This window comes from Plecotus auritus, assembly GCF_963455305.1.
Source record: "Plecotus auritus genome assembly, chromosome: 2".
NCBI lineage: Eukaryota > Metazoa > Chordata > Mammalia > Chiroptera > Vespertilionidae > Plecotus > Plecotus auritus.
In genome coordinates, this window is record NC_137771.1 from 173,918,801 (window position 1) to 173,945,698 (window position 26,898).

A 26,898-nucleotide genomic window follows, 5' to 3' on the forward strand; every position below is an offset into this window, starting at 1 on the left:
AAAATGATTTCTGGGTGTTAATTTTGTATCCTGCTACATTGCCAAATTCATTTATTAAATCTGTTAGTTTTTTGGTGGAGTCTTCAGGGTTTTCTATGTACAATATCATGTCATCTGTGAATAATGACAGTTTTACTTCCGCCTTTCCAATTTGGATGCCTTTTATTTCTTCTTCTTGTCTGATTGCTATGGCTAGCACTTCCAATACTATGTTGAACAGGAGTGGTGAAAGCGGACATCCCTGCCTTGTTCCTGTTCATAGGGGAAATGGTTTTAGTTTTTGCCCATTAAATATGATGTCAGCTGTAGATTTGTCATATATGGCCTTTATCATGTTGAGGAATGACCCCTCTATTCCCACTTTACTGAGAGTTTTTATCAAAAATGGGTGTTGGATTTTGTCGAATGCTTTTTCTGCATCAATTAATATGACCATGTGATTTTTGCCTTTTAATTTATTTATGTGATGTATCACATTTATTGATTTAATAAATCCCACTTGGTCATGGTGTATGATCTTTTTAATATATTGCTGGATGCAATTTGCTAATATTTTGTTGAGGATTTTAGCATCTATGTTCATCAGGGATATTGGCCTGTAATTCTCTTTCTTTGTAGTGTCGTTATCTGGTTTTGGAATTAGGATAATGCTGGTCTCATAAAAAGAGTTTGGAAGTGTTCCTTTCTCTTGGATTTTCTGAAATAGTTTGAGGAGTATAGGTGTTAGTTCTTCTTTGAATGTTTGGAAAAACTCCGCTGTGAAGCCATATGGACCAAGGCTTTTGTGTTCTGGGAGTCTTTTGATTACGACTTTTATTTCATCAGTTGTTGTTGGCCTATTCAGGTTTTCTGATTCTTCCTGATTCAGTTTTGGAATATTGTAATTTTTCTAGGAATTTGTCCATTTCATCCACGCTGTCCATCTTGTTGGCATATAGTTATTCATAGTATTTTCTTATAGTCCTTTGTATTTCTGTCATGTCAGTGATTACTTCTCCGCTTTCGTTTCTGATTATATTTATTTGGGTCCTCTGTCTTTGTTTCTAGATTAGTCTGGCTAAAGGTTCATCAATCTTGTTTATCTTTTCCGAAAACCAGCTCGTGGTTTCATTGAAATTTTTTTTGGGGGGGGGGGGTTGGGGGTTAGTCTCTGGCATTTATTTCTGCTCTCATCTTTATTTCCTTCCTTCTACTTACTCTGGGCTTTTCTCATTGTTCTCTTTCTAATTCTTTAAGATGTAGAGTTAAATAGTTTATTATTGATTTTTCTTGTTTTTTGAGGTAGGCCTGTAGTGCTATGAACTTTCCTCTCAGGACTGCTTTTGCTGTGTCCCAGAGATTTGGGGTTGTTGTGTGTTCATTTTTATTTGTTTCCAGGAAGTTTTTATTTATTACTTGATCTCATTGGTAACCCATACATTGTTTAATAACATGCCATTTAGCCACCATATGTTTGAATGTTTTGGGGTGTTTTTATTATAGTTGATTTCTAATTTCACTCCACTGTGACCTGAGAAGATGCTTCATATGATTTCAGTCTTCTTGAACTTTATGTCCTAACATGGTCTATCTTTGTGAATGACCCATGTGCACTTGAGAACAACATATATTCTGCAGCTTTGGCGTGAAATATTCTGTAAATGTCAGTTAAATCCATCTGATCCAGTGTGTCCTTTAGAGTCACTGTTTCCTTGTTAATTTTTTGTCTGGAAGATCTAAACAGTGAAGTGAGGAAGGTGTTAAAGTCCCCTAATATGACTGTCTTCTTGTTGATATCTCCCTTAAAGTCCTCTAGAAGTTTTTTTATATATTAAGGTGCTCCTATGTTGGGTGCATTTATGTTTATCAGTGTTATATCCTCTTATTGGATCGATCCCTTTGGTTTTATGTAGTGACCTTTCTTGTCTCTTGTGATTTACCTTCATTTTGAAGTCTATTTTGTCAGATGAGTATTGCTACCCCAGCTTTTTATTTTCTTTTCTCTTTGCATAGAAAATATTTTTCCAGCCCTAACTGGTTTGGCTCAGTGGATAGAGCGTCGGCCTGCGGACTGAAGGGTCCCAGGTTCGATTCCGGTCAAAAGCATGTACCTGGGTTGCGAGCACATCCCCAGTAGGGGGCATGCAGGAGGCAGCTGATCGATGTCTCTCTCTCATCGATGTTTCTAACTCTCTATCCCTCTCTCTTCCTCTTTGTAAAAAATGAATAAAATATATTTTAAAAATATATATATTTTTCCATCCCTTTACTCTCATTCTCTGTGTCTTTTGTTCTGAGGTGGGTCTCTTGTAGACAGCATATAGTTTGGTCATATTTTTGTATCCATTCAGCTACCCTATGTCTTTTGATTGGAGCATTTAATTCATTTACATTTAAGGTTATTATTGATAGGTATTTATTTATTGCCATTTTAATTCTGTATGCCTAGGTTTCTCTATTTCTTCTAATTATTACAGCCTTCCTTTAGCATTTCTTGTAATGCGGGCTTGGTGTTGATGTACTCCTTTAGCCTTTTTTTTTCCCCCTTTTTTCTTTTCTTTTTCTTTCTTTCTTTTATTTTTTTTTTTTTTGATCTGGGAAGCTCTTTATTTCACTGTCCATTTTGAATGATAGCTTTGCTGGATATAGTAATCTCAGTTTCAGATCCTTGCTTTCCATTACCTTGAGTACTTAGTATCATTCCTTCCTGGCCTTTGGAGATTCTGATGAGAAATTGGGTGTCAGCCTTATGGAAGCTCCTTTGTAGGTAACAGTTTGCTTTACTCTTGCTGCCTTTAAGATTCTCTCTTTGTCTTTAATGTTTGGCATTTTAATTATGATGTGTCTGGGTATTGGCCTGTTTGGGTTCTTCTTGCTTGGGACTCTGTGCCTCCTGGACTTGTGTGACTTATTCCTTCACCAGGTTAGGGAAGTTTTCTGCCATTATTTCTTCAAAACATTCTCTGTCCTCTGCTCCTTTTCTTCCCCTTCTGGCACACCTACTATTTGAATATTGTTATGTTTCATGTTGTCCCACGGCTCCCTTAAGCTATCCTCCTGTTTTTTAATTGTTTTTCCTATTTGGTTCTCTAATTGAGTGATTTTTTTCTACCCTGTCTTCTAATTCACTGATCCGATCCTCTGCTTCCCCTAATCTGCTGTTTATTCCTTCCAAAGTGTTCTTTATTAGTGCTATGTCATTCTTTATTTCCAACTGGTCTTTTTTCATAGTTACTATATCTTTTCTCATGCTGTTGAGCATCTTTACCATCATTATTATCAACTCTGTATCAGATAAATTTCTTATCTCCATTTCATTTATCTCTTCCTCTGGAGAATTCTCTTGTTCTTTCGTTGTGGGTTGTTGTTTTTTTGTCTCCCCACTTTGGCTGCCTGTTGGGTTTGTGACTATGTATTAGGTTTGTGACTCAGTTTCTAGTGCACGACAGTATCAAACGCTGTTTCTGACTAATTAGGTCAGGTAAATACTAAAAGCCTTTAGAGACCCACCTCTGCCTGTTGACTGATTGGTTTCAGTTTTGAGTAGCCCTCAGCCAGTCATCCACAGGTGTGGTGAGAGGTTTTCCAATAGGCTGGGGCAGTGGTCGGCAAACTCATTAGTCAACAGAACCAAATATCAACAGTACAACGATTGAAATTTCTTTTGAGAGCCAAATTTTTTAAACTTAAACTTCTTCTAATGCCACTTCTTCAAAATGGACTCGCCCAGGCCGTGGTGTTTTGTGGAAGAGCCACACTCAAGGGGCCAAAGAGCCGCGTGTGGCTGGTGAGCCGCAGTTTGCGGACCCCTGGGTTGGGGCAATTGCTTCTGCCTAGAGGCTATTTGTTATTCTCAGTCTGTTAATGGGTCTCAGAAACGCTACACCATTGGGCAAGGTGTTTCCAATAGAGTGGGTCAGCTGTCTTCCCCCCAGGCAAAAACTGCCTCGATAGCAGAGGTCTGCCTGAGAAAGATGACCTCTGCTGCTGGAGGGAATGACTCAGCACAGGAAACCACGGTGGCTACCTTCTGAGCTCCAACCCGAGCCCCCACCCCTGGCTTCTGCTCCAGTCCACTCTGCCCTACCTCTGCCGGAACCCAAGGTGAGTGGCAGCATACTAAATTTTGTGCATTGGCCCTTTAAGAGGGTGCCTGCATTTTCAGCCATCTCTCCCTGGCAGACAGCAACCCTGCTGCTTTTCACAGCCAGATGTTATGTGGGCACCTTTCTCAGTTCTGGTGCTCTGTGTTGCAGAGCCCAAGCTTGGGTTTAGACCCCAGAGTTCTCAGTGGAAACCCCCACAGCTGAGATACCCCTCTGGACCTTCAGCTTCTGGCTGTGGGAGGCTGGCCAGCCCTTTCTCGTCTCAGTACTTCCTACCAGTCTCCATGCGGTCTCCACTTTCCGTCCTTGGTTCTCAGGGTTCTCTCTCGCTAGTCTTCAGTTGATTTTTCAGGGTAGCTTTTCTGTATTTTAATTGTATTTTCAGTTTGCGCCTGGGAGAGTGTCTGTGTAGCTTCTACTTACTCTGCCGCCATTTTAAAGCCCCATCACTGGTTGTTTTAGATTAGAGACAGAAGAGTCTCCCTTTAAAGAGTTGGGTATTTTTTTCAATTAAATTTTTATTGATTTCATACAGGAAGGGAGAGGGAGAAAGAAACATCAGTGTTGAGAGAGAATCATTTATTGGCTGCCTCCTGCCCTGACTGGGAATTGAACTATGACCTCCTGGTTCATGGGTCGATGATGAACCACAGAGCCATGCCGGGCAGGCAAGAGATGCGTATTTTTTTACCCTTAGATTCTAGGTAGCCTAAAATGTGGTGGCCTTAAAGCAGGGGTGGGGAACGTCTGGCCCGCAGGCTGAATAAGGCCCACGAAATCATTTAGTCTGGTCCTGTCTAGGGGTGAGTTAATGAAATGTTTGTCCTAAATAGCAGGCTAATTTTTAAGTTGATTCTAAGAATCATTTTCTCCTAGTTCACTTACAAGTTGTGCATTTTATTAAAGGAAAACTGGATCTATTAAATGATATCTACATCTTGTAGATAAGCAATGTTGGATATTTTGTTGTTGCTGGTCCTTGCAGTTCTTGGCTTCCAGAGTTATAAAGCAGTGATTCTTTTTCTTTTTTCTTTTAAAGCAGTGATTCTTTTTATATAGCCGTATCCTTCCAGCACATTGTTTGATTTGAGACATGTTTCAGTATGTTTTTATTTTAGATACTTTTTAAAATATTCTTTTCACCTCCTACTGGGACTAGTAAAATACAGGACATATATGTGTGTTATGTAAAATGAAATAGAATTAAATAGATTTTTAGGATATGGTGTCCTTTTACGTGGACTAATGTTTGTAAATATGTTTCAAGTTCTGCTTAATTATTTTCTGCTTCTTTCCTTTGACTCTTTATAACTCTAACATATGAAATTTTCTTTAATATATGTCTCTAAATTTAACATTCCCACATTGAAAAATAAGGCTGGGCCTTTGACACAACAGGAATTAGAATTGTTTCTCTATGTGTTAGGAAATATAGCCTGCAACAGTTACTGGGTGTTATTTCTTATAACTTTATTCACCTGTGAGAGACTGATTCTGGTTTAGTTTAGGTATTCACTGAACTATAATGGAAGGGGGGTTCTATGGTTAACCTGGCTTGAAATAGATGCCTACCTTGTACTAGTCATCTGTTACAGGGTCACATCAGAAGTGGGATGCTGAGCAGTTCTTTTTTTTCTAAAGAAGAAATAATCACTCTTATATTATACAAAATTGTTTTTCTGTAAGCAGTTCAGAACTTTCTAAAGAGTAAACTAGCCCTGACTGGTTTGGCTCGGTGGATAGAGCGTCGGCCTGTGGACTGAAAGGTCCCGGGTTCGATTCCAGTCAAGGGCATGTACCTTGGTTGCTGCACATCCCCAGTGGGAGGTGTGCAGGAGGCAGCTGATCGATGATTCTCTCTCATTGATGTTTCTAGCTCTCTATCCCTCTCCCTTCCTCTCTGTAAAAAAATCAATAAAAATATATTTTTTTAAAAAGAGTAAACTAGTAGCTTATAGTTTTTTAATAAATATTTTCTCTAATGAAATACAGAGTTAGAAGCCAGGAGACATAAAGAGAAGTAGGTGTCCTCAGATTGCTTAAATTCCAGTGGAAAATGAGAAATTGTTTATGATAGGTGTAATGGTGCATTTCAGTAAAGATAGCAAAATTTATACTAGACTTAACCATTGCATTTTCTGCTGCTCCTTTTTATGACCAGTGTGCCCTGCCCCCGCACCATAGCTAGGTCTCTTGTAAATAAATATTATATGTACCTGGGAGACCTAGAGAGGAGATGGACATTTGAGCACAAATGTATCATCACTTGCCAAAAAAATAATATGCTAATGCTCTTTTATATTAGGAGAACCTTCTGGTTAAACACAGAAGGTTGATCATATGCCTCTATTGTCTCTTCCTCCCCAGACCCAACTAAAATGACATGTAAAAAAAAGAAAAGAATTTATATCGCAAGGGCAAAGTGAATGGGAGAGGAAACAGTAAGGCACAAGAGATTTCCATACATATTTGGAAGGTTGAAGTTGTGAAGTGAGAACTGACTAAGCAAACCAGAGGAAGACATATCCTAAGCATTTGCAGAGAGGAATGTCTAAGAAGTAAACTAGTTTTCCTTGTAAAAATGTCAGAGGTTCGGGAGTTAGAGGCACACAATTGTGTGTGTGTGTGTGTGTGTGTGTGTGTGTGTGTGTGTGTGATAATAAACAGGCTGAAAAGAGGGGGATTAGTTGAAAGTCTATATAGGAAATGTTAAGGGACCTGAGGACCCCTCCTCTACTCTACCCAGCCATGAAATATAACATATCCTCTGGGACAGCTAAAGAACAAACAAACATGTTTACATTTATTTGAGGAGAAATTAAACCCAAGAGGCCCCTTATTCTTGTCAAGGGAGTCAGGAAAAGGTGTGGCACCAGAATAAAAAAAGTGGATTCATTGGAAGTCAATATACTAAACTCCTTTCCTCTGCCCTGCTTTCAGAACACTTGTAGCTTTACTCAAAGTCCTCAGACAAGGAATGGGAAGATTTTTTTCTGGATAAACAGAATACCCTGGGGGGAAAAATACTTTAGATACTACACCCCCATCTATATATATAATTTCAGAGAAGAAGGGAGAGGGAGAGAGAGAAACATCAGTGATGAGAAAGAATCATTGATTGGCTGCCTGCTGCATCCCCTGCCCCCTAGGGATCAAGCCTGCAACCCAGGCATGTGCCCTGACTGGGAATCAAATTATGCCTTGGTTCACAGGTCGATGCTCAACCACTGAGCCACACCGGCCAGACTCCACCCCATCTTTAATGAAAAGGCTAACTTATCTCTCAATTAATTTTTTTTTTTATCACTTGAGGATACATTTTTATTGATTTTTGAAGAGAGGTGGAGAGAGAGAGAGAGAGAGAGAGAGAGAGAGAGAGAGAGAGAGAAACATTGGATTGGTTGTGTCCTGTGTGAGCCCCATCTGGGGATCAAACCTACAACATAGGTATGCCCTGACCGAGAATCAAACCCTTGACCTTTTAGTGTATGGACAACTCTCCAGCTAACTGAGCCACCTGGCTAGGGCGACCAGTTAACTTTTATACTTTTATATATGAGTTAGACAGTGAAGGATTGTCGGACACTTGACAACCCTTAAATAAGAGAGGCCAAAACAATGGGATAAAAACGGAATGTAGAAGAAACAGACAATGTAGGGAGAAAAAACCCAACCTACACACACACAAACCATATAATAGAGAAGATAAATTGCATCCATGAAACAAGAAAAGTATTCTTAGAAAAAGAATGATCAGAGAACAATGAGAAATAATTCTTGGAAAGCCATCATTTAAGATAACTAAAACAAACAATATGTCAATAGGTGAAGAGTAGGAGATCATTAGTAAAATTTTCCCAGATCATTAAACTATAATGTGAAGATAAAAAATATGACACTGTCTGATTGTCTCTACCCCTAATTTATGACAGGATTAGTTACTGTACTTCATTTATTAGTTTTCTATCAGTCATTGTCTTTAAGAGAAATCTTTTTCTAAAATAACTTTGTAATATGTCTTAGGAAAAATATAAACGTGATTATGAGTACCTTTTTAAATTTTGTTTAATAGGTTGATTCTTTTTTTTTAATACCCTTTAGGAAGTAGGAAGAAAGAGAAGGAACGGCCAGAAATTTCTCCTCCTTCTGATTTTGAGCACACCATCCATGTTGGCTTTGATGCTGTTACTGGAGAATTCACTGTAAGTTTAGCTATTTTGGGACTCATTTTTATATCATCACTCAAGCTTTTCCATTCAGTAGTAAGTTTGAAGTTAACTTTCCTATCCACATATTATCTATGAATTCTTAGTGCTTTTCTCTTCTTCTAGAAGGATTTGTGGATGGCTGTATCCTTTCCTAGGGAACTGCAACTATTAATTATAATTAATGCAAAACAGATTTAGATAAATAGACCTTTAGAAAACTAGGCTTTTTAGAATTTGGTCAAACTTATAGTTAATATAGACTGATTTATGTATTTCATCATTCACCTCTGGAAATTGATTTTATTAGAGCAACTCTAAACAGCTAATTCCTAACTCCTGTTTTTTAGGGCATGCCAGAACAGTGGGCTCGATTATTACAGACTTCCAATATCACCAAATTAGAGCAAAAGAAGAATCCTCAGGCTGTGCTGGACGTCTTAAAGTTCTATGATTCCAACACAGTGAAGCAGAAATATCTGAGCTTTACTCCTCCAGGTAAGATACCAGTTCTCATTCACATGAGACTGCAGAGTTGTGAAGCTCCTGTAAATAAAAAGTTTGCTTCTGAAAAAAACCCCACCACCTAAGCTGTAGTTTTTGTCCCCACTTTTTCCCTTGCATAGATCTACCATTTATTTATTTGTTTGTTTGTTTGTTTGTTTATATTTCAGAGAGGAAGGGAGAGGGAGAGGGAGAGGGAGAGAGAGATAGAAACATCAATGATGAAAGAGAATCATTGATTGGCTGCCTCCTGCACACCTACACACTGAGGATCAAGCCTGCATACGCCCTGACCAGGAATTGAACTGTGACTTCCTGGTTTGTAGGCGATACTCAACCACTGAGTATCAAGTTTATAAAAGCTAGATCTGGCTAGACTAGATCTAGCTTTTATAAACTTAATGGAGCAGCTCTTACACATAATCTCTTAGCTTTGACAAAAGTGGATATTTTGGCCTTTTGTTTGTTTTTTCTCTTCTTTTGAATGACTTCCAGCAATAGAAGGGAAAAATGCTGATTTATAGTTCATACTAGAAATATATTTATTGTTAGTGGGACAGGAGAAGGGTTGTTTTACTATATAAATGCACAGACTTTGAGGTAAAAAATGTTCAAGTCCACTCAAAAATTGAAACATCAAATATACAAAAATAAGCATTAGACTATAAGAAGTTACTCCTCAAAATTGAAATATCATCAGGCAAGAACTAGAATAATAGTGGATTTAAATAAATAGTTTATTTGTTTGAATCAGAATCGGAATCAAGTTCATACATTGTAGTTGATTGCTATATCTCTTGATTCTTTTTTGATATTTAGGCTTCCCCTCCCTCATTCTGATTCCCATGGACTCTTTTCCTTGTAATTTATTTGTTAAACAAACAAGATCATTTGTCTTGTTTCCCTAATATGGATTTTACTAATTACATCCCAAGGTGTCATTTAATGTGTTTCTCTGTCCTCTGAAGTCATATGTGTAGTTTTTGCAAACAATGTGATTGAGCTAAAATCATGTAGTATTACTTGTACTTAATTTGATTGCATCATTGCAGAAATAGAGACCACTTGGCAAATGATTTTAATTTTTTTTACTTAGTCTAGTACATCCTTAGCAAAAGGTTGGACTTGTCCCTGAACTTTTCTGTCAACTAGTAAGTCTTTGTAAACTAGTAATCTTTTTAAAAATCATGTTTGACCAGAAAATTAGGTATTTCATAGGTATTATATATGCATCTTAAAAAGTAAACCAAAACAAAACTTACTCTTCTAAATTGCAGAATGAATATTTTATTTTTTTTTAAATATATTTTTATTGATTTCAGAGAGGAATGGAGAGGGATAGAAAGATAGAAATATCAGTGATGAGAGAGAATCATTGATTGGCTGCCTCCTGCACACCCCCTGCTGGGGATCAAGCACACAATCCGGGCATGTGTTCTTGACTGGAATCAAACCCGGGATCCTTCAGTCCGCAGGCCAACGCTCTTATCCATTGAGCCAAACCGGCTAGGGCCAGAAAGAGTATTTTAATATTTAATCTTTATGAATTGGTTTTGCCTTCAGGGATTTGCTTTTATACTGATCACAAGTTATATCAAGCATTGTCCTTTGCACATTTTGTCTGCATGGTTGGTTGCTTTAAGTTCCTCAATAGGCAATTTTCTGGAGAAAGTATCATTATGATTAAACTTCTGTTTTGTTTAATAAATACAGATTGACAGGTATAGTTTCAAATAAATTTTTAATAACTTTATTAAGGTATAATTTACATGCTATAAAATTCACCCACTTAAAGGATACAATTCAATGATTTTAGTAAATTTACATTAAGATTAGAGATTTGTCAACTGAATCTTACATAAATTCTTGTTTGAATACAGATATTGTCAGTTTTCTCAAGACTTAACTCAATTTAAAATCAGTCTAAACATTTTACTTGCTCTGCTTTCTATTATCTTTTATTTTTTACACATTTTATTTTTTGAAATGTTAACTTAGCATTATTTTCTGTTTCATATTCAGAGAAAGATGGCTTCGCTTCTGGAACACCAGCAGTGAGTTAATATGTTATTTCTTATAGCTCTTGTTCTAATTTAAGTTTCCCAAAACAAATTTCAGTTTTTATTTTGCTTTCTAAAATAAATTACAGCCATCAGAAATAAATAACTACTTAATATATGTTTTAGCTAGCCACTTAATTAGTTGAGGAAGCCATGTTAAACCAATAGAATATCCTTGATATGATACTCAAACTGCTAAAACTTATTATGATTCAGAGCAGTTTAGCTACTTTTGGTAATGTTTCGGAACATAAACATGAATACAAAGAACTGCCAGCTTTTTCCTCTGGCAGCATTCTACTGAATATAGCCTGTGGGAACATACTGAACAACAGAGAAGCCTGTCAGTCTTCAGAGTTGACTGAAACTTTAAGTTATCGTGCAAGCACAGTTACCTCCTGCAGAGTCACTGTTTTATTTTCAATTCCTCAATTAGAGGGAAGTCTCCTGGGGTTAATATGAAGATTAACCGGGGTAACATGTAAAGTACCTATCTAGCACACACCTGGCACATAATAACCTCTGTATAACCTCTTTTGCTTCATTAGCCATCATTTTTTTCTGGTGAATGTAGCTGTTTAAAATGACTGAAAATGAGTCTGACTTACACAATACCTAGGGGATTCTTGTTTTTGGTCTTAACAAATAAAGTGATTGTTTACTAAAGGATTTGTTAAAAGGTATAAAATTCTCTATATAAAAGGTATACATTCTCTTTTAAGAATACTTTATATTTATCACATATATTTATTTCATAAACTTACTTTACTTACAGAATAGCTTCCGTGTTTTAAGTGATTAAATTAGAGTAAGGGAGGATTTACTGTTTTGAAATGAGCTATTAAAATAAATATTTTAAAAAGTATGTTAAAAGAGATTCACATTTTAACATATTGTTATATTTGACATGTCTTCCTTACCTTTGCTCGTTGATAAATACAGTTGAATACCAAGGGATCAGAAACATCAGCAGTAGTAACAGAGGAAGATGATGATGATGAAGAGGCTGCCCCTCCTGTGATTGCTCCACGACCTGATCATACAAAATCAGTAAGTGTCTTATTAGTTAATTGGGCTGTGTATGTGTGCATGTGTGTTTTAAAAAGCAGTCTGTATTTGACTTTCATTGATCAATTTTTAAAAGCCCTCATGCTTAAAATATTTTAGTGTGGGGAAATTTGACTAGGAGATCTTTACCTAAGGACCACTCATCAAAAACTAGCTTTTTTAAAAAAAAAAAAATTATTTTTATTGATTTCAGAGGGAGAGAGATAGAAACATCATTGATGAGAGAGAATCATTGATTGGCTGCCTCCTACACGCCCCCTACTGGGGATCGAGCTCACAACCCAGACATGTGCCCTTGATCGGAATCGAACCTGGGACCCTTCAGTCCATAGGCCGACGCTCTATCCACTGAGCCAAATTGGCTAGGGCAAAAAACTAGCTTTTTAAAAAATTAAAATCAAATGAATTCTTTAAAGTTAAAATACAAATACTTATTTTTTCTCTTTTATTGAATTTATTGGTGTGACATTGGTTAATAAAATTACATATTTTATCTCCCATTTTACAATCCTCTCAAAGCCTTAGTGTCATTCAAGGGGCTTCTAAAAGTGAATTCCTAACCATATATAGAGAACTTTAACAATAATGACCTTAGAGATAAAAAGAGTCCTGTCCCTGTCCCTGTACTAATACAAGTAAAGTAGGGGAAGGTGCTGTGCCAGCGGCATCAGGGAGTGATGATACACTTGGCAGGTAAAGCTCTGAGGACTGCCAGTGCATCCTGATCTAATGTTGAGGGCTCTATTTCCTTTATATCCTAGAACTAGCTGTTGGAAATGAAAGGGTAGAAATCATATTTGTGCAAAAATTTGGGGGGATACTAATAGTTATTTTAACATCAAGGTTTCTATTATTTTGTTCTTTATTTCTCTTTTGTGGTATTTCATGATTTTAAACTTTTTGCCTCCCACACATTCCCCAACCAGGGCTGGGGATTGAGCTGCAATCTAGGTACATGCCCTTGACCAGAATCGAACCCAGGACCCTTCAGTACACTGGCCAATGCTCTATTCACTGAGCCAAACTGCCTAGGGCTCTAGCATATCATTTTAGATCTGGTTGCATTTAAATTTCATTCAAGGATCTGCTCTTTTGCTAGAAAAATTTAAAAGAAAGATATGATGTACGAAATAAAAATGTTTCACATTTATTCTTAGTTACAAGTCGTCTTTTTTTTCTACAGGTCTTTTTTAAAGACAGATCTGAAAATATTACTCTCATTCTTTAGAACACTGGAGACAACGTAGTTTTGGTTAAAATAAAAAAAGTGAATAGTGTGCCAGTAAAAATACATAAAAACATTTTCCCTCAAGTCTCAGTAATTAACTATCTCTTTGCAGATTTATACACGGTCTGTAATTGACCCTATTCCTGCACCAGTTGGTGATTCTAATGTTGATGGTGGTGCCAAGTCTTCTGACAAACAGAAAAAGAAGACCAAAATGACAGATGAAGAAATTATGGAGAAATTAAGTAAGTTTCCTACATTTTACATTATTCTGAAATTGTTGACAGCTCTTGAAACATTTGGCCTAGATGGATATGTATATATGTATGTATTTATTTTTAAACGCTCCAAATAGCTGTTTATTTTATTTGTTTTTTCACCTGAGGATATTTTCCCACTGATTTTTAGAAAGAGTGGAAGGGAGAGGGAGAAAACAGAAAGAAACAGCAATGTGAGAGAGACACATCGATTGGTTGCCTCCCACATACCCCTACCAGGATGGGGAATCTGCAACTGAGGTATGTGCCCTTGACCGGAATTGAACCTAGGACCTTTCAAGTCTGCAGGCTGACGTTCTATCCACTGAGCCAAACCAGCGAGGGCTGGCCCAGATCAACTTTAATTTATACCCTATATTTTAGCTTAAGACATAAAGAATAAATTGTTGACTTCCAGGAACAACTTCAATTAAAATCTGAAAAAGCCCCCAAAATATTCTTCTTTGCTTATTTATTATTATGTGTTGACTAGTGAGCAACTTCTCTCTAATAGTTTAGTACCTTTGAGAGCAACACTTTTTCCCAAAGGGCCAAATCTAAGATTCACAGTTGGAAACTTTAATCAAAGGAAGTTTGTATATATTTATACATACCTAAAGCTTCTCAGTATGAGAATATAAAATGACCATAAGAACTGAACAGAGTGGCCTTCCTGTATGGATATATTTGTAAACATAAAATGGATTTTTTTTTTTTTTATCCAGCAACTCTCATTGGCCTGGATCAAGCATTGGAAATAATTTACATAGTGCCAGGGAGAGGGTAATGATAATGTCTGATTTGCAAGTCTACAGCAACTATAGTTATAATGAAACCTACATGGAGGGATTAAGGAAAAATACTATAATTATAGTGGCTGTAGACTTGTGGGTTATATGTGAGTGTCCTTGCTATATTCCTGTCTCCTTTCACCTTGAGCAAGTGAATAAAAATTTAAATATGTTTTTATTGATTTCAGAGAGGAAGAGGGGGGGAGAGAGATAGAAACATCAATGATGAAAGAGAATCATTGATCGGCTGCCTCCTGCACATCCCCTACTGGGGATTGAGCCTGCAACTCAGGCATGTGCCCTTTACCAGAATCAAACTTGAGACTCTTCAGTTCTCAAGCCCATACTCTATCCACTGAGCCAAACCAGCTAGGACGAGCAAGTGAAATTTAATGTGGTTTTCTCATGTTTTCACTTACTGGTAATAAGAATATAAGTTATAGTTTTATGTCCAACAGCCTAGTTCTAAAACCTTTTTCTTAGTTGTAACTTTGTGACCTTTCCTAAAACAGATGTGTGCTTAGCTCATATTAGAGTAGTTTTTATACTGATAAGTAGTTTTCTAAATACATTGTAAGATTAAAGATATATTTGTATAGTCAGAAAAGCCAATTAGGGTTATTCATTTGGATATTACTTGTATATTTAAATTTTTTTTAGTGTTTGTAGTTGAAACACAGTATTTTGAGATTTAATGTAATGTTTGAAAACCACTATTCTAAAATCAGTGGAGTTTATGAAAAGGAATAATGATATCAGAATTAATTTACAATCTAAAAATGCTTGACTGAGCTTATAATTTTTTGTTGTTTTTATTTAAAATAGGAACTATTGTGAGCATAGGTGACCCTAAGAAAAAATATACAAGATATGAAAAAATTGGGCAGGGGTAAGTATTTGTGACTGATTATCACTATATTCAATACTTACTAGATGTACAGCATGATATTTCTTTTGCTTGCTGACATTGAGCACTTATAATATTCTCTGAGTGATGTCCTTAGATTTGTGTAAATATGTATTTCTTTTTAGATGCTATGAAAAAACTGTATCATTTAGCAACAACTGTACATTGTTTTGTTTTGTTTTTTATTGATTTTAGAGAGAGGGAAGAGGGAAAAAGAAACAAACATCAATTTGTTGTTCCACTTATTTATGCATTTATTGGTTGATTCTTGTATGTACTCTACCCAGATCGAACCTTCAACCTTGGCGTATCAGAATGATGCTCTAACCAAGTGAGCTACCTGGCTAGGGCACAAGTATACATTGTTTCTTCTTAAATGGTATATTTCCCATTGGTAATAAGAGATTAGATGGGTGGAAAAATTGTCCATCAAATATATTTAAAAGACTGTAGGAACATTTACTATAATATTATAGGCAATAAAAACATACATTTTAATTATATCTATTGACTATCTTTGAATCTACTGATTATTTGATTTTGTGCAGTAATTTGTATTTTTAAACTATATTAACTAAATACTTTTCCTCTTGCTTGGGAACAGATGAACATCTGGAATTTTTAATGTTATTAATCTCTGGAAAATGTTCTGTGAATTTAGAAAGAGAGCTTATGTTATTTTTGAAAGTTTCTTTATGAATTTCTTTTTAAAAACTAAATTTAATTGCAGCAGTGGTTTTAATAACAAAAATTAAGAATCACCTTTTAAGCATGATAATGGATAAATTGTAATACTAGTATATGGAATGATACAGGTTGGAGCAAACGCAGGTTTATAGTTGTTTGTATGGAAAAAACAATAATAAATAATAATACAAGAATGAACTGTGTTTCGCGTATTCACAACTGTAAACCTACTTTTGCCCCACCTTGTCTACCTAATAGAGTAACATGCTAATTGACTGTACCTTCATGACACCAGCCAATCAGGAGTGAGTATGCAAATTAACCCAACAAAGATGGTGGGTTAACTTGCATACGCAGGCGCTGAGTGGCTGGGGACGGGGCGGGACACAGGCGTTTTTGTACCACTGCAGCCGCTCCAGGCCTCTGGGCAGCGTGGGAAGGCAGAAAGGCGGCTCCAGGCAGGAATGGAAAGGCGGCTTCGGCCAGAGCAAAGGCGGTGCAGGCAGCCAGGGGAACGAAGGACGAAGGCCCATTCCTGCACGAATCTTCATTCGTGCATTGGGCCACTAGTATATGTAATAATAACAATTATGAGTGAACAAGAATGATATCTAACAAAAAGCAAAGGGGGGAAAAAGAACAAGAAAGAATAAAATCTATTTCGATGACCATCACAAGTTCAATGTTGAATTATAAGAGAAAATTGCAGAAAAAAATACATAAAGTTAAATCATTTTTATGAAGTTTTAAAATTATGTTAACCTTGGCTCATGTAGCTTGGTTGAGCATTGTCCTATGCACTGAAGGGTTGCTGGTTCGATTCCTAGTCAGGGCACATGCCCAGGTTTCAGGTTCAATCTACATTTGGGGTGCATGCTGGAGGCAGCTGATTGATGTTTCTCTCTCACATTAATGTTTCTCTTTTTTCTCTCTCTCTCCATCCCCCCCCTTTTCCTTCCTCTCTAAAATCAATTTTAATTTTAAAAAACTACATATATTCTGTAGAGATACATATCTATGATCTTTGTAGATAAAGTATAGAGAAATGCATTGGAACTGACATACATCAAATACAAAATGAACACAAATGCAGATTACTTTTGGGAGGAAAGAGGATGCCTTTGGAAGGGCACACAAAAACCTTTAGATTTATTTGTAGTTCTTTGTTGTTGTTTAAATATATTTTTATTAATTTCAGGGAGGGAGTGGGGGGAAGAAAGAGAGATAGAAACATCAGTGATGAGAGAGAATCATTGATTGGCTGCCTCCTGCACAACTCCTACTGAGGGTCGAGCTCACAACCTGGGCATATACCCTTACCCAGAATCGAACCCTGACCTCCTGGTTCATAGGTCGATGCTCAGACACTGAGCCAAGCAGGCGGGCTAGTTCTTTGTTTTTTAATTGGGGAAGTGGATCCATGGGTACGTTTTGCTTTTTATTTTTTTTTCTTTATCTTTTTTCTTCATTTTTGTAGATATGAAATTTGTGACAAATTTCTAACCTAAATTTTGGCCACAGGGATTGCCACTCTTTTTCTTATTTTTCCCCCTTTTTGTTTTACTTTATTTTTATTTTATTTTTACTCTTGTTAAAGATGTTAAGTCTTAAATGTTTAATCCTTTTTCAGTTCTAAGTATAAAGTCTTTGGATGTTATAAATGCTAGTGATTTAGAAACCTTGAATCTGGTTGTGTGTTTTTCCTCCTAGGGCTTCTGGTACAGTTTTCACTGCTACTGATGTGGCATTGGGACAAGAGGTAGCTACTTTTTCATTGTTCTGGGTGTTAACCATTAGGTTTTAGTACAGGAGGAAACTGGATGAACCTGTGAATAACCAATAAAAATCTCTTTTTCAGTTGGATATGTTGAAAGAATTATTCCACATTATTTTATTTTATTTTCTATGTAATTTTATAGCACTTTAGTAAGGGGGGATTAATGCATTGTTTCATAAATAAACAAATATTTAAAAAATTATTTTCCCAGCTTGGAATGAGCTGACCTTGGGTTAGTTAATCAGCTTTAAGAGAAATCTAAAAATATCTGGGCTCTATGTATTACAAAGCTTTGTGCATAGGTAGTGTGGAAATGAAAGTACTACCTAATTATAAATTACTAGAGGCCCAGTGCATGAAATTCATGCATGAGAAGTGTCCCTAGTGGCTGCCAGCTGCCGGCCGGGGCCTCCCTTCGCAACCACCTGCCATGTTCCATGCTGCCCCCTGGTGGTCAGCGCATGTCTAACTCCTGGTAGGTTGAACTCCCGCCCATGGGGACAATTTGCATATTAGCCTTTTATTATATAGGATAATTATAATAACTAGGTTATTATAATTTCATTATATAATATACTAGTATACAATAAATTGAATTATTAACTGATTGGTATTTGTAATTTTTTAAGAGAATTAGGACACTTTTCTAATTTTTTAAAAACTTTATTGCCATTATAGGTTGCTATCAAACAGATTAATTTACAGAAACAGCCAAAGAAGGAATTGATCATTAATGAGATTCTGGTGATGAAAGAATTAAAGAATCCCAACATAGTTAACTTCTTGGACAGGTAAATATAAATATTTCTTAAGCATTGCGACAAAAACGTGGAAATTTTAAGTCTCATGGTTTTGGGGGTTAGTCACTTTAGTTAGACCACAGTAGAATGCCAATGCTGAAAAGTAAGCTTGAAGGAAGAGAAGGTAAAAATAGCACATTTGCAATTTAACATAGATACCACTTGGCAAATGAGAGAAGACAGTTAAATGAAAGACATTGCTGCTGGTGCTAAAATTAATTACAAATCTTCAGAAGCAGAAACATTAATTGAAGGTGATTCATATGTTGACCAACAGAGGTGACAGGCCACATAGTTGAATTTTTATTTCAAATGCTTTCATGAGCAAATAGTATGTCTATCAAAACCTCATTTAATTTAGGAATTGATGTTTAAAAAACATATCTTAAAAATATTGTGCATTTTTTATTTTATTATTATTTTTTTGTTGTTAATCCTCACCTGAGAATATTTTTTCCATTGCTTTTTAGAGAAAGTGGAAGGGAGGGGAAGGGATGGAGGGGAGGGAGGGAAAGGGAGAAAAAGAGAGAGAAACATTGATGTGAGAGAGACACATCTATTGGTTGCCTCCCACACATGCCCCAACCAGGGCCAGGGATTGAACCTGCAACCCAGGTACGTGCCCTTGACTGAGAACCGAACCCACGAGTAGGCTGTCGCTCTAACCATTGAGCATAGCCAGTCAGGGCACAGCTATTGTGTGTTTTTTAAAAGCAGTTACATATATGTGAATGTAAGAAGAGTAATAGAAAAGTAATGGAAATTATAGTAGAGATTATATTGGAAATAGGGGATTATAGGTGATTTTCTTATTTCCACATTTAAAATTATTTTGAATGGAGCAATGATAACTCATTTTTTAGACTTTAGCCCTAGTAATGAAGAACATGTTCATAGAAATAAACTTACCAGATACATTTAAACATAGTATTTTAAGTTGGTGTATAATGGTGGTTAAGAAAAGCCATAAAAGCTTTCCGGACCTGGTGGAGCAGAAGGTGCCCTCATGGGAGTTGACATCTGCCATAACAAAAACCAAAGGTTTGGTGTAAGGAGCCCAAGAGCCAGAACATCTACCCAAGCCTGTTGATCAAGCCGTACAGGTTTCTGGCCAGACAAACTAACTCCACCTTCAACCAAATGGTGCTGAAGAGTTGTTCATGAGTCCACCAACTGGCTACCTGGGTCCCTTTCCCGAATGATCCAGAAGAGGAAGCTTCCCGGCCAGAGGACAAAACCACTGTGGTTATTATTATTTTTTTGTTGTGGTTATAGGGACTATAACTGATGACATAGATGTCCAGGAGGTGCCCAACCTGAAGGTTGTATGCACTTCGTGTGAACAGCCGTCCCCGAGCCACATCCTCAAGGCTAGGGGCTAGATCCAAACCTTCAAGCAGTTGGCCCTGGGCTCCCCCAAGGGCTGTGGCTCCATGTTGCTTTCTGGTACTCTCAAGGACTGAGGCATGTACAGGAATTTGGCCAGGCCCCCGAACCTCCCACAGTCACACCAAACCCTATGTACCATCCAAGGGCCGGAAGTTTGAGCACGCAAGAGGCTGATGGTCCAGCCCCAGCTACAAAAACTAACCCAGATCCTACCTAGTTATTAAAAAGATTTTGGGATGCTGGGGGGGGGGGGGGGGGGGCGCGGGGAAGAAAAGCCATAAGCTTTGCAATCACTTCATACATGGCTTCTGTTTCTGGTTTTGTCACTAGCTATATTACCTTAAATGAGTTACTTAACCTCTCCTGTCTGTTCATCGGTCAAACAGGATGAATAAGTCTACCTATGCACTCAAGTTACAATTGTGGTCAAACTTTAATATGATTCAGGAAAATCATAATGACCCTCAGTTATTTTTCTGTGCTGTTGCATAGCAGCTTTCCAGTTATCTTCCTAGCTCTCAAAGCTATCAGCTTTCTGGTTTTGTTATGAAGATGCCTAAACTTTGAATTCTTCAACATTCAAGAGTAGATGTGTTTAGAAAATATAAAAATGTGAGTGTATTTTGTGTGTGTGTTTTTTTAGTTACCTGGTGGGAGACGAATTGTTTGTAGTGATGGAGTACCTTGCTGGGGGATCACTTACTGATGTTGTAACAGAAACCTGCATGGATGAGGCACAGATTGCTGCTGTGTGCAGAGAGGTGAGTTTGCTCCCATTTCGATAGGTTATGCCATATCACCGTTATGGTGATGTGCGGTTAGCAGGAGATGAAAAAAGGGAAAGTTTTGCATGTAATCCTTTCTCTGTACACATTCTCTGCATGTTTTGTCCATACCATTTTATCCTACTTGAGAGTGTCAGCCCTTTCCTTCATGTGTAACATAATTCTGCAATGAAGCATGGACCTTTGAAGAGCAAAACTCACAGGTGAATTTCAGTGGGGTCATCATTATAATTCATCATCCAAACAGGATGCTTTTGAGAGTGAAAGGGGAAGCCATTAAAAATACACCACTCACCCTGGCCAAGTGTGGCTCAGTTGGTTGGAGCATCCCATGCACTATATTGTGGCAGGTTCCATTCCTGGTCAGGGCACATACCCATGTTTTGGGTTTGATCCCCAGTCCAGGTACATATGGGAGATGGCCTGTTGATAGTTCTCTCTCAAATCAATGTTTCTCTCTTTCTCTTTATAAAAATCAATTAAAAAAAAAATACACCACTCAACAGAGGAAACAAACCCTCCTTCGGGAAAAGCAGGACATATGTTCACCTTAAGTGTTAATACATCTGCTTCTGGCTTTATTAATCTTACTGAAAGTAAAGAAACTAATTGTTTCTTTTATATATATATATATATATATATATATTTTATTGACATTTTACAGAGAGGAAGGGAGAGGGATAGAAAGCTAGAAACATTGATCAGCTGCCTCCTGTACACCTCCCACTGGGGATGTGCCCGCAACCAAGGTACATGCCCTTGACCGGAATCAAACCCGGGACCTTTCAGTCCGCAGGCCGACGCTCTATCCACTGAGCCAAACCGGTTTTGGCGAAACTAATTGTTTCTTGATATTTGTTAATGAACTAGAGGCCTAATGCACGAATATTCATGCAAGAGTAGGCCTTCCTTCCCCCTGCTGCCAGCACCGGCTTTCCTCCTGCCACCGGCTTTCCTCCTGCCACCGGCAGGCAGCCGGGACCCGGGCTTCCCTCGCAGCCCCAGCTTTGTCCGGTCTAATTAGCATATTACACTTTTATTATTATAGATTACTAGATATACTGTCTGATTTTAAATCATAAGTTCTGCCAAATTGCCTAAGTTGAGTCAAAACAGGAGCCTTCCTTCTTCCAGCTAACTTTTCCTACAGATGAGACTTAGGTTAATGATTTGCTTATTGTCACTGAAACTGATACTACTTTGGAATATCATAGGAATCATTATTTCAGTGGACAAAATTGTAAAAGTTCTTAAGACCTGTGTTTTTAAGGGTTTTTTAATGCTCACCCAAGGATACATTTTATTGATTATTTATAGAGAGGGGAAGGGAGGGAGAGAGAGACAGAGAGCGAGAGAGAGAGAAAGAAAGAGAGAGAGAGAAACATAGATGTGCCAGAGAAACATTGATAGGCTGCCTGATGTATGTGTATCCCAACCTATGTACACCCCAACTGGGGATCACACCCACAACCTAGGTATGTGCCCTGACCAGGAATTAAACCCACACTCCAAACAATTGAACCACACCAGCTAGGGCTTCTTTGAAATTTTTAATTGTTCTCCCTGTAAAGGGGGGTAGCTTCTTTGGTTGTTTTAGTGAGGAAGGAAGGAAGAATTTTTTAATGAATATGATAGTTTAACAGCATATCTCTTAACCAAAAAATGTTGGTTATTTAAAAGTTGACAAAAACTTAACAAGAATTTATACTTAATTTGTTTTTCTAATAGTTTTTCATAATTGATATACTATAAAAATTATTTTAGGAGTTCCTTTAATTGTGACAAGTTTATTCCTATTTGTACAAGTATTTTTCTGGGAATTTGTTCTTTTCAGGAATCTGCTTAAATACTTGGTAAAAGTAGTGTAATAATACACATAGTTTATCTATTTTTTCCTTGAATGAATAGTACAAGATTTTCGCCCTGACTGGTGTAGAGTGTCGTCCCATACACTGAAAAGTTGTGGGTTCAATTTCTGGTCAGGGCACATTCCTAGGTTATGGGTTTGATCCCTGGTCGGGGCACCAGTGGGAGGCAACTGATGGATGTCTCTCTCTCTCTCTTACATCTATGTTTCTCTCTCTCTCCCTAAAAATCAATTTAATTAATTAATTAATTTATTTATTTTAAAATATATTTTTATTGATTTCAGAGAGGAAGAGAGAGGGAGGGAAAGATAGAAGCATCAGAGAGAGAATCATTTATCGGCTGCCTCCTGCACACCCTCTACTGGGGATTGAGCCTGTAATCTGGGCATATGCCCTGACAGGGAATTGAACAGGTGACCTCCTGATGCTCAACCTACTGGGCCACATTGACTGGACTCTAATCTCATTCTTGTATTTAAGGAAGCAGGGAGAAATTTTTCCTTGCTTTGGACTCATTCTGCTTTCTGAAACATTAGCAGAAGAAGAAAGTTACTCCTTTATCATTGGTGTCTAGGTTGTGGATATTAGCTTTATGTAAAATTCACCATAGAAGAAATGAAGAAAACATCTTACATCGCATTGATGAACAGCTAAATGGAACCATACCAGCCATAATCTTACCCAATTTTCATGGCACATTGATTAGACTTGAGTATCTGAGATTCATGTGGGAATCACAATTTTATCCTTTACTATTGAAGTGATTTCTAAAGAGCCTTGTGCATGTTTGCAGGTGCTGTATACCTTTAAGCACAAACCTGAAAAGGCCTAGAAATTATATAGACTCACCTATCTACAATATAAAAAGCCAGCAACCGTAATGGCCGTAAGACCCTAAGGACCAGTCGCTATGATGCCCACTGTGACCAGCGAACCAGTCTGATCAGGGGGTGGGGCTGGCTGGTCAATCTCGCAGCCCCTCCCCCATGCCGGCCCACCCCTGATTGGACTCTCCCACCCCGATCATGAGCAGGCCACTGGCCAACGACCCTCTCTTCTCCCTGGCCAGCCCCACCCCCAATCAGCCTGCCCCACCACGATAGGCCCGAAGCCCCTCCCCCTGGCCAGCCACCCTTGATTGCATCCCCCCACCCCAATAGGGGGTGGGGTGGCCAACATCCTGCAGCCCCTTCCCCTGGATGCCCCACCCCTGATCGCACCCCCCACTCAACAGGAGGTGGGGCTGGCCGACCAACCTCCTGAAGCCCCTCTCCCCGCCCAGCCCCACCCCAGATTGGCCCCCCCACCCCGATCAGAGGCAGGACAGGCCAGCCAACCACCCATGGCCCCTCCTCCAGGCCACTGGCCCCCAATTGGGGGCAGGGCCCGCCGGCTAATCACCCGCAGTCCCTTCCCCCAGTTGCTCGTCCCTGATTGGGGTGGGTCGGCTGGCCAACCTCACACCATCTCTTCCTCCCGACAGGCCCAGCCCAATCCGGCTGAACTCCACCGGTGCACAAATTCGTGCACTGGGCCTCTAGTCATTTTATAAATGAAAATATTGAACACAGAATGATAGGACTAGATAAGACATCATTTAATAATTATTTCTGGGTAAGACCAGTGGGTGGAAGATAAGGTTCTAATTAATTGTCTTATTTTTATAACTTTGCACATGAAAGGATGTTTTTTCTTTATAAATATAAGTATTGCAGTGTCTTCTGCTGGATACTAGAAGCGATGCCCAGGCCATAAGTACTGTATGTAAACCTCCCTTAGACTTTTCAGAGACTGTTTTATTCATTGCTTTTATTCTTCTGTTCAGTGTTTACAGGCATTGGAGTTTTTACATGCTAATCAAGTGATCCACAGAGACATCAAAAGTGACAATGTGCTTTTGGGGATGGAAGGATCAGTTAAACTTAGTGAGTAACAGATGAACAAATAAACATTTGTTATTATATTATGATTTTTTGCCTTTTATTTAAGTAAAAACCTCTTATGCTATTAATATTGTATGACTTAATATATGGAGAGGGAGGGAGAATAGTGGTAAAAAATATGGACTCTCAACAGGACAGCCTGTGTTTAAATAGCAGAGCTGCTATACTTGCTGAATAATTTTAGGTGAGTTACTTAATCTCTTTGTGTTTTTCTTATTTATATAATATGGAAAATAATAATATCTGTCTCAAAGAATTCTTCTGGAGATTAAAACACTAAGGAACAGTACCTAGGGCTGTCATAATGTTGGTGCTATCTTCCAAAGATGAACTTGAATTTGTTTCTGCTATCTTTTTTTTTTTTAATTCAGAGAGGAAGAGAGGGAACGAGAGATAGAACATCAATGATGAGAGAGAATCACTAATTGGCTGCCTCCTGCTCACCCACTACTGGTAATCCAGCCTTCAACCCAGGCATGTGGCCTGACAGGGATCCAACTGTGACCTCCGGGCTCATAGGTTGACGCTCAACCCCTAAGCCACATTGGCTAGGCTCTGCTATCTTCTAGGTCATGCTGTTCAACTTTCAGCATGAAACCGTAATGGCCATAAGACCCTAAGGACCAGTCGCTATGATGCCCACTATGGTCTTATGGCCATTACGGTTTCATTGGATTTGGCAATGTGGCCTAATCATTCGAAGGCCTATGTGACCCTGACCTTGGAAATGATAAGGGAAAAAAACTCTTATAACCCTCTTTTCATATATATCTTCTGTATCAGGCATGGTATGGTAAAGTCATGGGGGGGAAAATGATAGGTTCTTTTTCCTCTGCTAGTTATAATGTCTCACTTCTAACCATGCCCTCTGTAGGATTTAAGAACTTTTTTTTTTTTTTTTTAAATAAAAAAGAACTTTTACTGAGGTTTCTCCAACTATGCAAAACTCAAGGCATTTCTTGGATCAAGAAACCAAAAACTTTTTCTTCTGTTCTGCTCGAGTTTTGCTGCTTTTTCAACATCTCCCTAAGATACATCCTACAAAAATTATTCAACCACAAGAAAATGGGTCTAGGTTCTATCAGATGGTCAAAATATAAAATTACTAACCTTAATTTTAGTGGGCAAGTTAAAAATTGACAGTTTCATGCATTTTTAGTGAATACATATGTAAACTGAATTGGACTCTTTCGGATAATATTTAATCCTAGCTCTTCTGCTTACTAGATGAATAATCTTGGGTAAGTTATCTAAAAATATATGTGTCTGTTTCCCTATTTGTAAAATGAGAATAATAGTAATGTACCTGTCTAAAAGAGTTATCATGAGGATTAGATATGTTAATTGTTATAAGGTACTGGGAACAATATCTGTTTTTTTATAAGCTCTCATTTTAGCTATAGAGAGTATGATTTGACCTAACAATTGTTCTTTCAGGGTTCACTCCTATAAAATTACTAAACATATGCACAATTACAAGATGTTCTCTGCAGCATTGTAAGGAAAAACGAATATATGTTAAATGTCTAGCAGTACGGGAATGGTTAAATGTTTTGAAATTTTTATATTCTTTTGTTTTGTTTTTGTATATTCTTTAGTATTGTATATAATAATGAGGTAGTTCAATGTATTAATATGGGAAGATCTCTAAAAATAGTTTTTTTAAAGTTTACAGAATATCTTAATTAGAATGAATCAAGTGGTTCATAGATATTATTTGTATGTATATAAATGCATAAAAAAGTCTAAAGCTTACATTTATATTCAACTATAGCAGTGTTTTAAAAGTTAAATAAAGAATAAACAAATATAAAAGCTCTGGAAATAATTTTTTAGAGGAGGAAAAAAGTAAAGATTGCAAACATAAACATTAACAGTAGTTACATATGGAACAGAATGGGAGGGAGGAAAAAATTCTAGATTCTCATCCTGACTTTGCACTAAACTAGGCATTCTGTTCCTTAGTTATTATAAAACTAGAGGCCCAGTGCACAAAATTTGTGCACTGGGGGCGGGGGGCGCGGTCCCTCAGCCCGGCCTATGCCCTCTCGCAGTTCTGGACCCCTCGCTCCTTACCGCCTGCCTGCTCACTGCTCCTTACCACTCGGCTTTCTGCTCCTTAGCGCTGCCTAGGAGGCGGGAGAGGCTCCTGCCACCGCTGCTGCACTCACCAGCCATGAGCCCGACTTCTGACTGAGCAGTGCTCCCCCTGTGGGAGCGCATTGACCACCAGGGGGCAGCTCCTGCATTGAGCATCTGCCCCCTGGTGGTCAGTGCGCAAAATAACAACCAGTTCTAGTCATTCCACTGTAATGATCGCTTGGCTTTTATATATATGGACTAGAGGACCAGTGCACAAAATTCATGCACGATGGGGAGAGGGGTCCTCAGCCCGGCCTGCACCCTCTCCAATCTGGGACCCCTCAGGGGATGTCTGACTACTGGTTTAGGCCTGATCCTGCAGCAATCCGAACTGCTGGCTCCTAACCATTCACTTGCCTGCCTGCCTGATAGCCCTTAACCCCTCTGCCTGCCTGCCTGATG

The 26,898-nt window shown here is 38.1% G+C and overlaps 1 protein-coding gene and 1 pseudogene across 4 annotated transcripts in view; both read left to right on the forward strand.

Moving 5' to 3' along the window:
* PAK2 (p21 (RAC1) activated kinase 2) overlaps positions 1–26,898 on the forward strand; it is a 138,064-nt gene that overhangs the window by 94,661 nt on the left and 16,505 nt on the right. For all 3 annotated transcript variants that reach the window (XM_080655738.1, XM_080655739.1, XM_080655737.1), the window contains 10 exons: positions 8,187–8,287; positions 8,641–8,788; positions 10,817–10,848; positions 11,797–11,904; positions 13,263–13,395; positions 15,024–15,087; positions 17,503–17,551; positions 18,248–18,360; positions 20,402–20,519; positions 24,237–24,336. In XM_080655738.1, the coding sequence (XP_080511864.1) occupies positions 8,187–8,287; positions 8,641–8,788; positions 10,817–10,848; positions 11,797–11,904; positions 13,263–13,395; positions 15,024–15,087; positions 17,503–17,551; positions 18,248–18,360; positions 20,402–20,519; positions 24,237–24,336 (966 nt within the window). The remainder of the gene's footprint in view (positions 1–8,186; positions 8,288–8,640; positions 8,789–10,816; positions 10,849–11,796; positions 11,905–13,262; positions 13,396–15,023; positions 15,088–17,502; positions 17,552–18,247; positions 18,361–20,401; positions 20,520–24,236; positions 24,337–26,898) is intronic.
* LOC308241996 (large ribosomal subunit protein eL18-like) lies at positions 19,376–19,932 on the forward strand (annotated as a pseudogene). Its single transcript has one exon. The product of its transcript is annotated as a large ribosomal subunit protein eL18-like (transcript).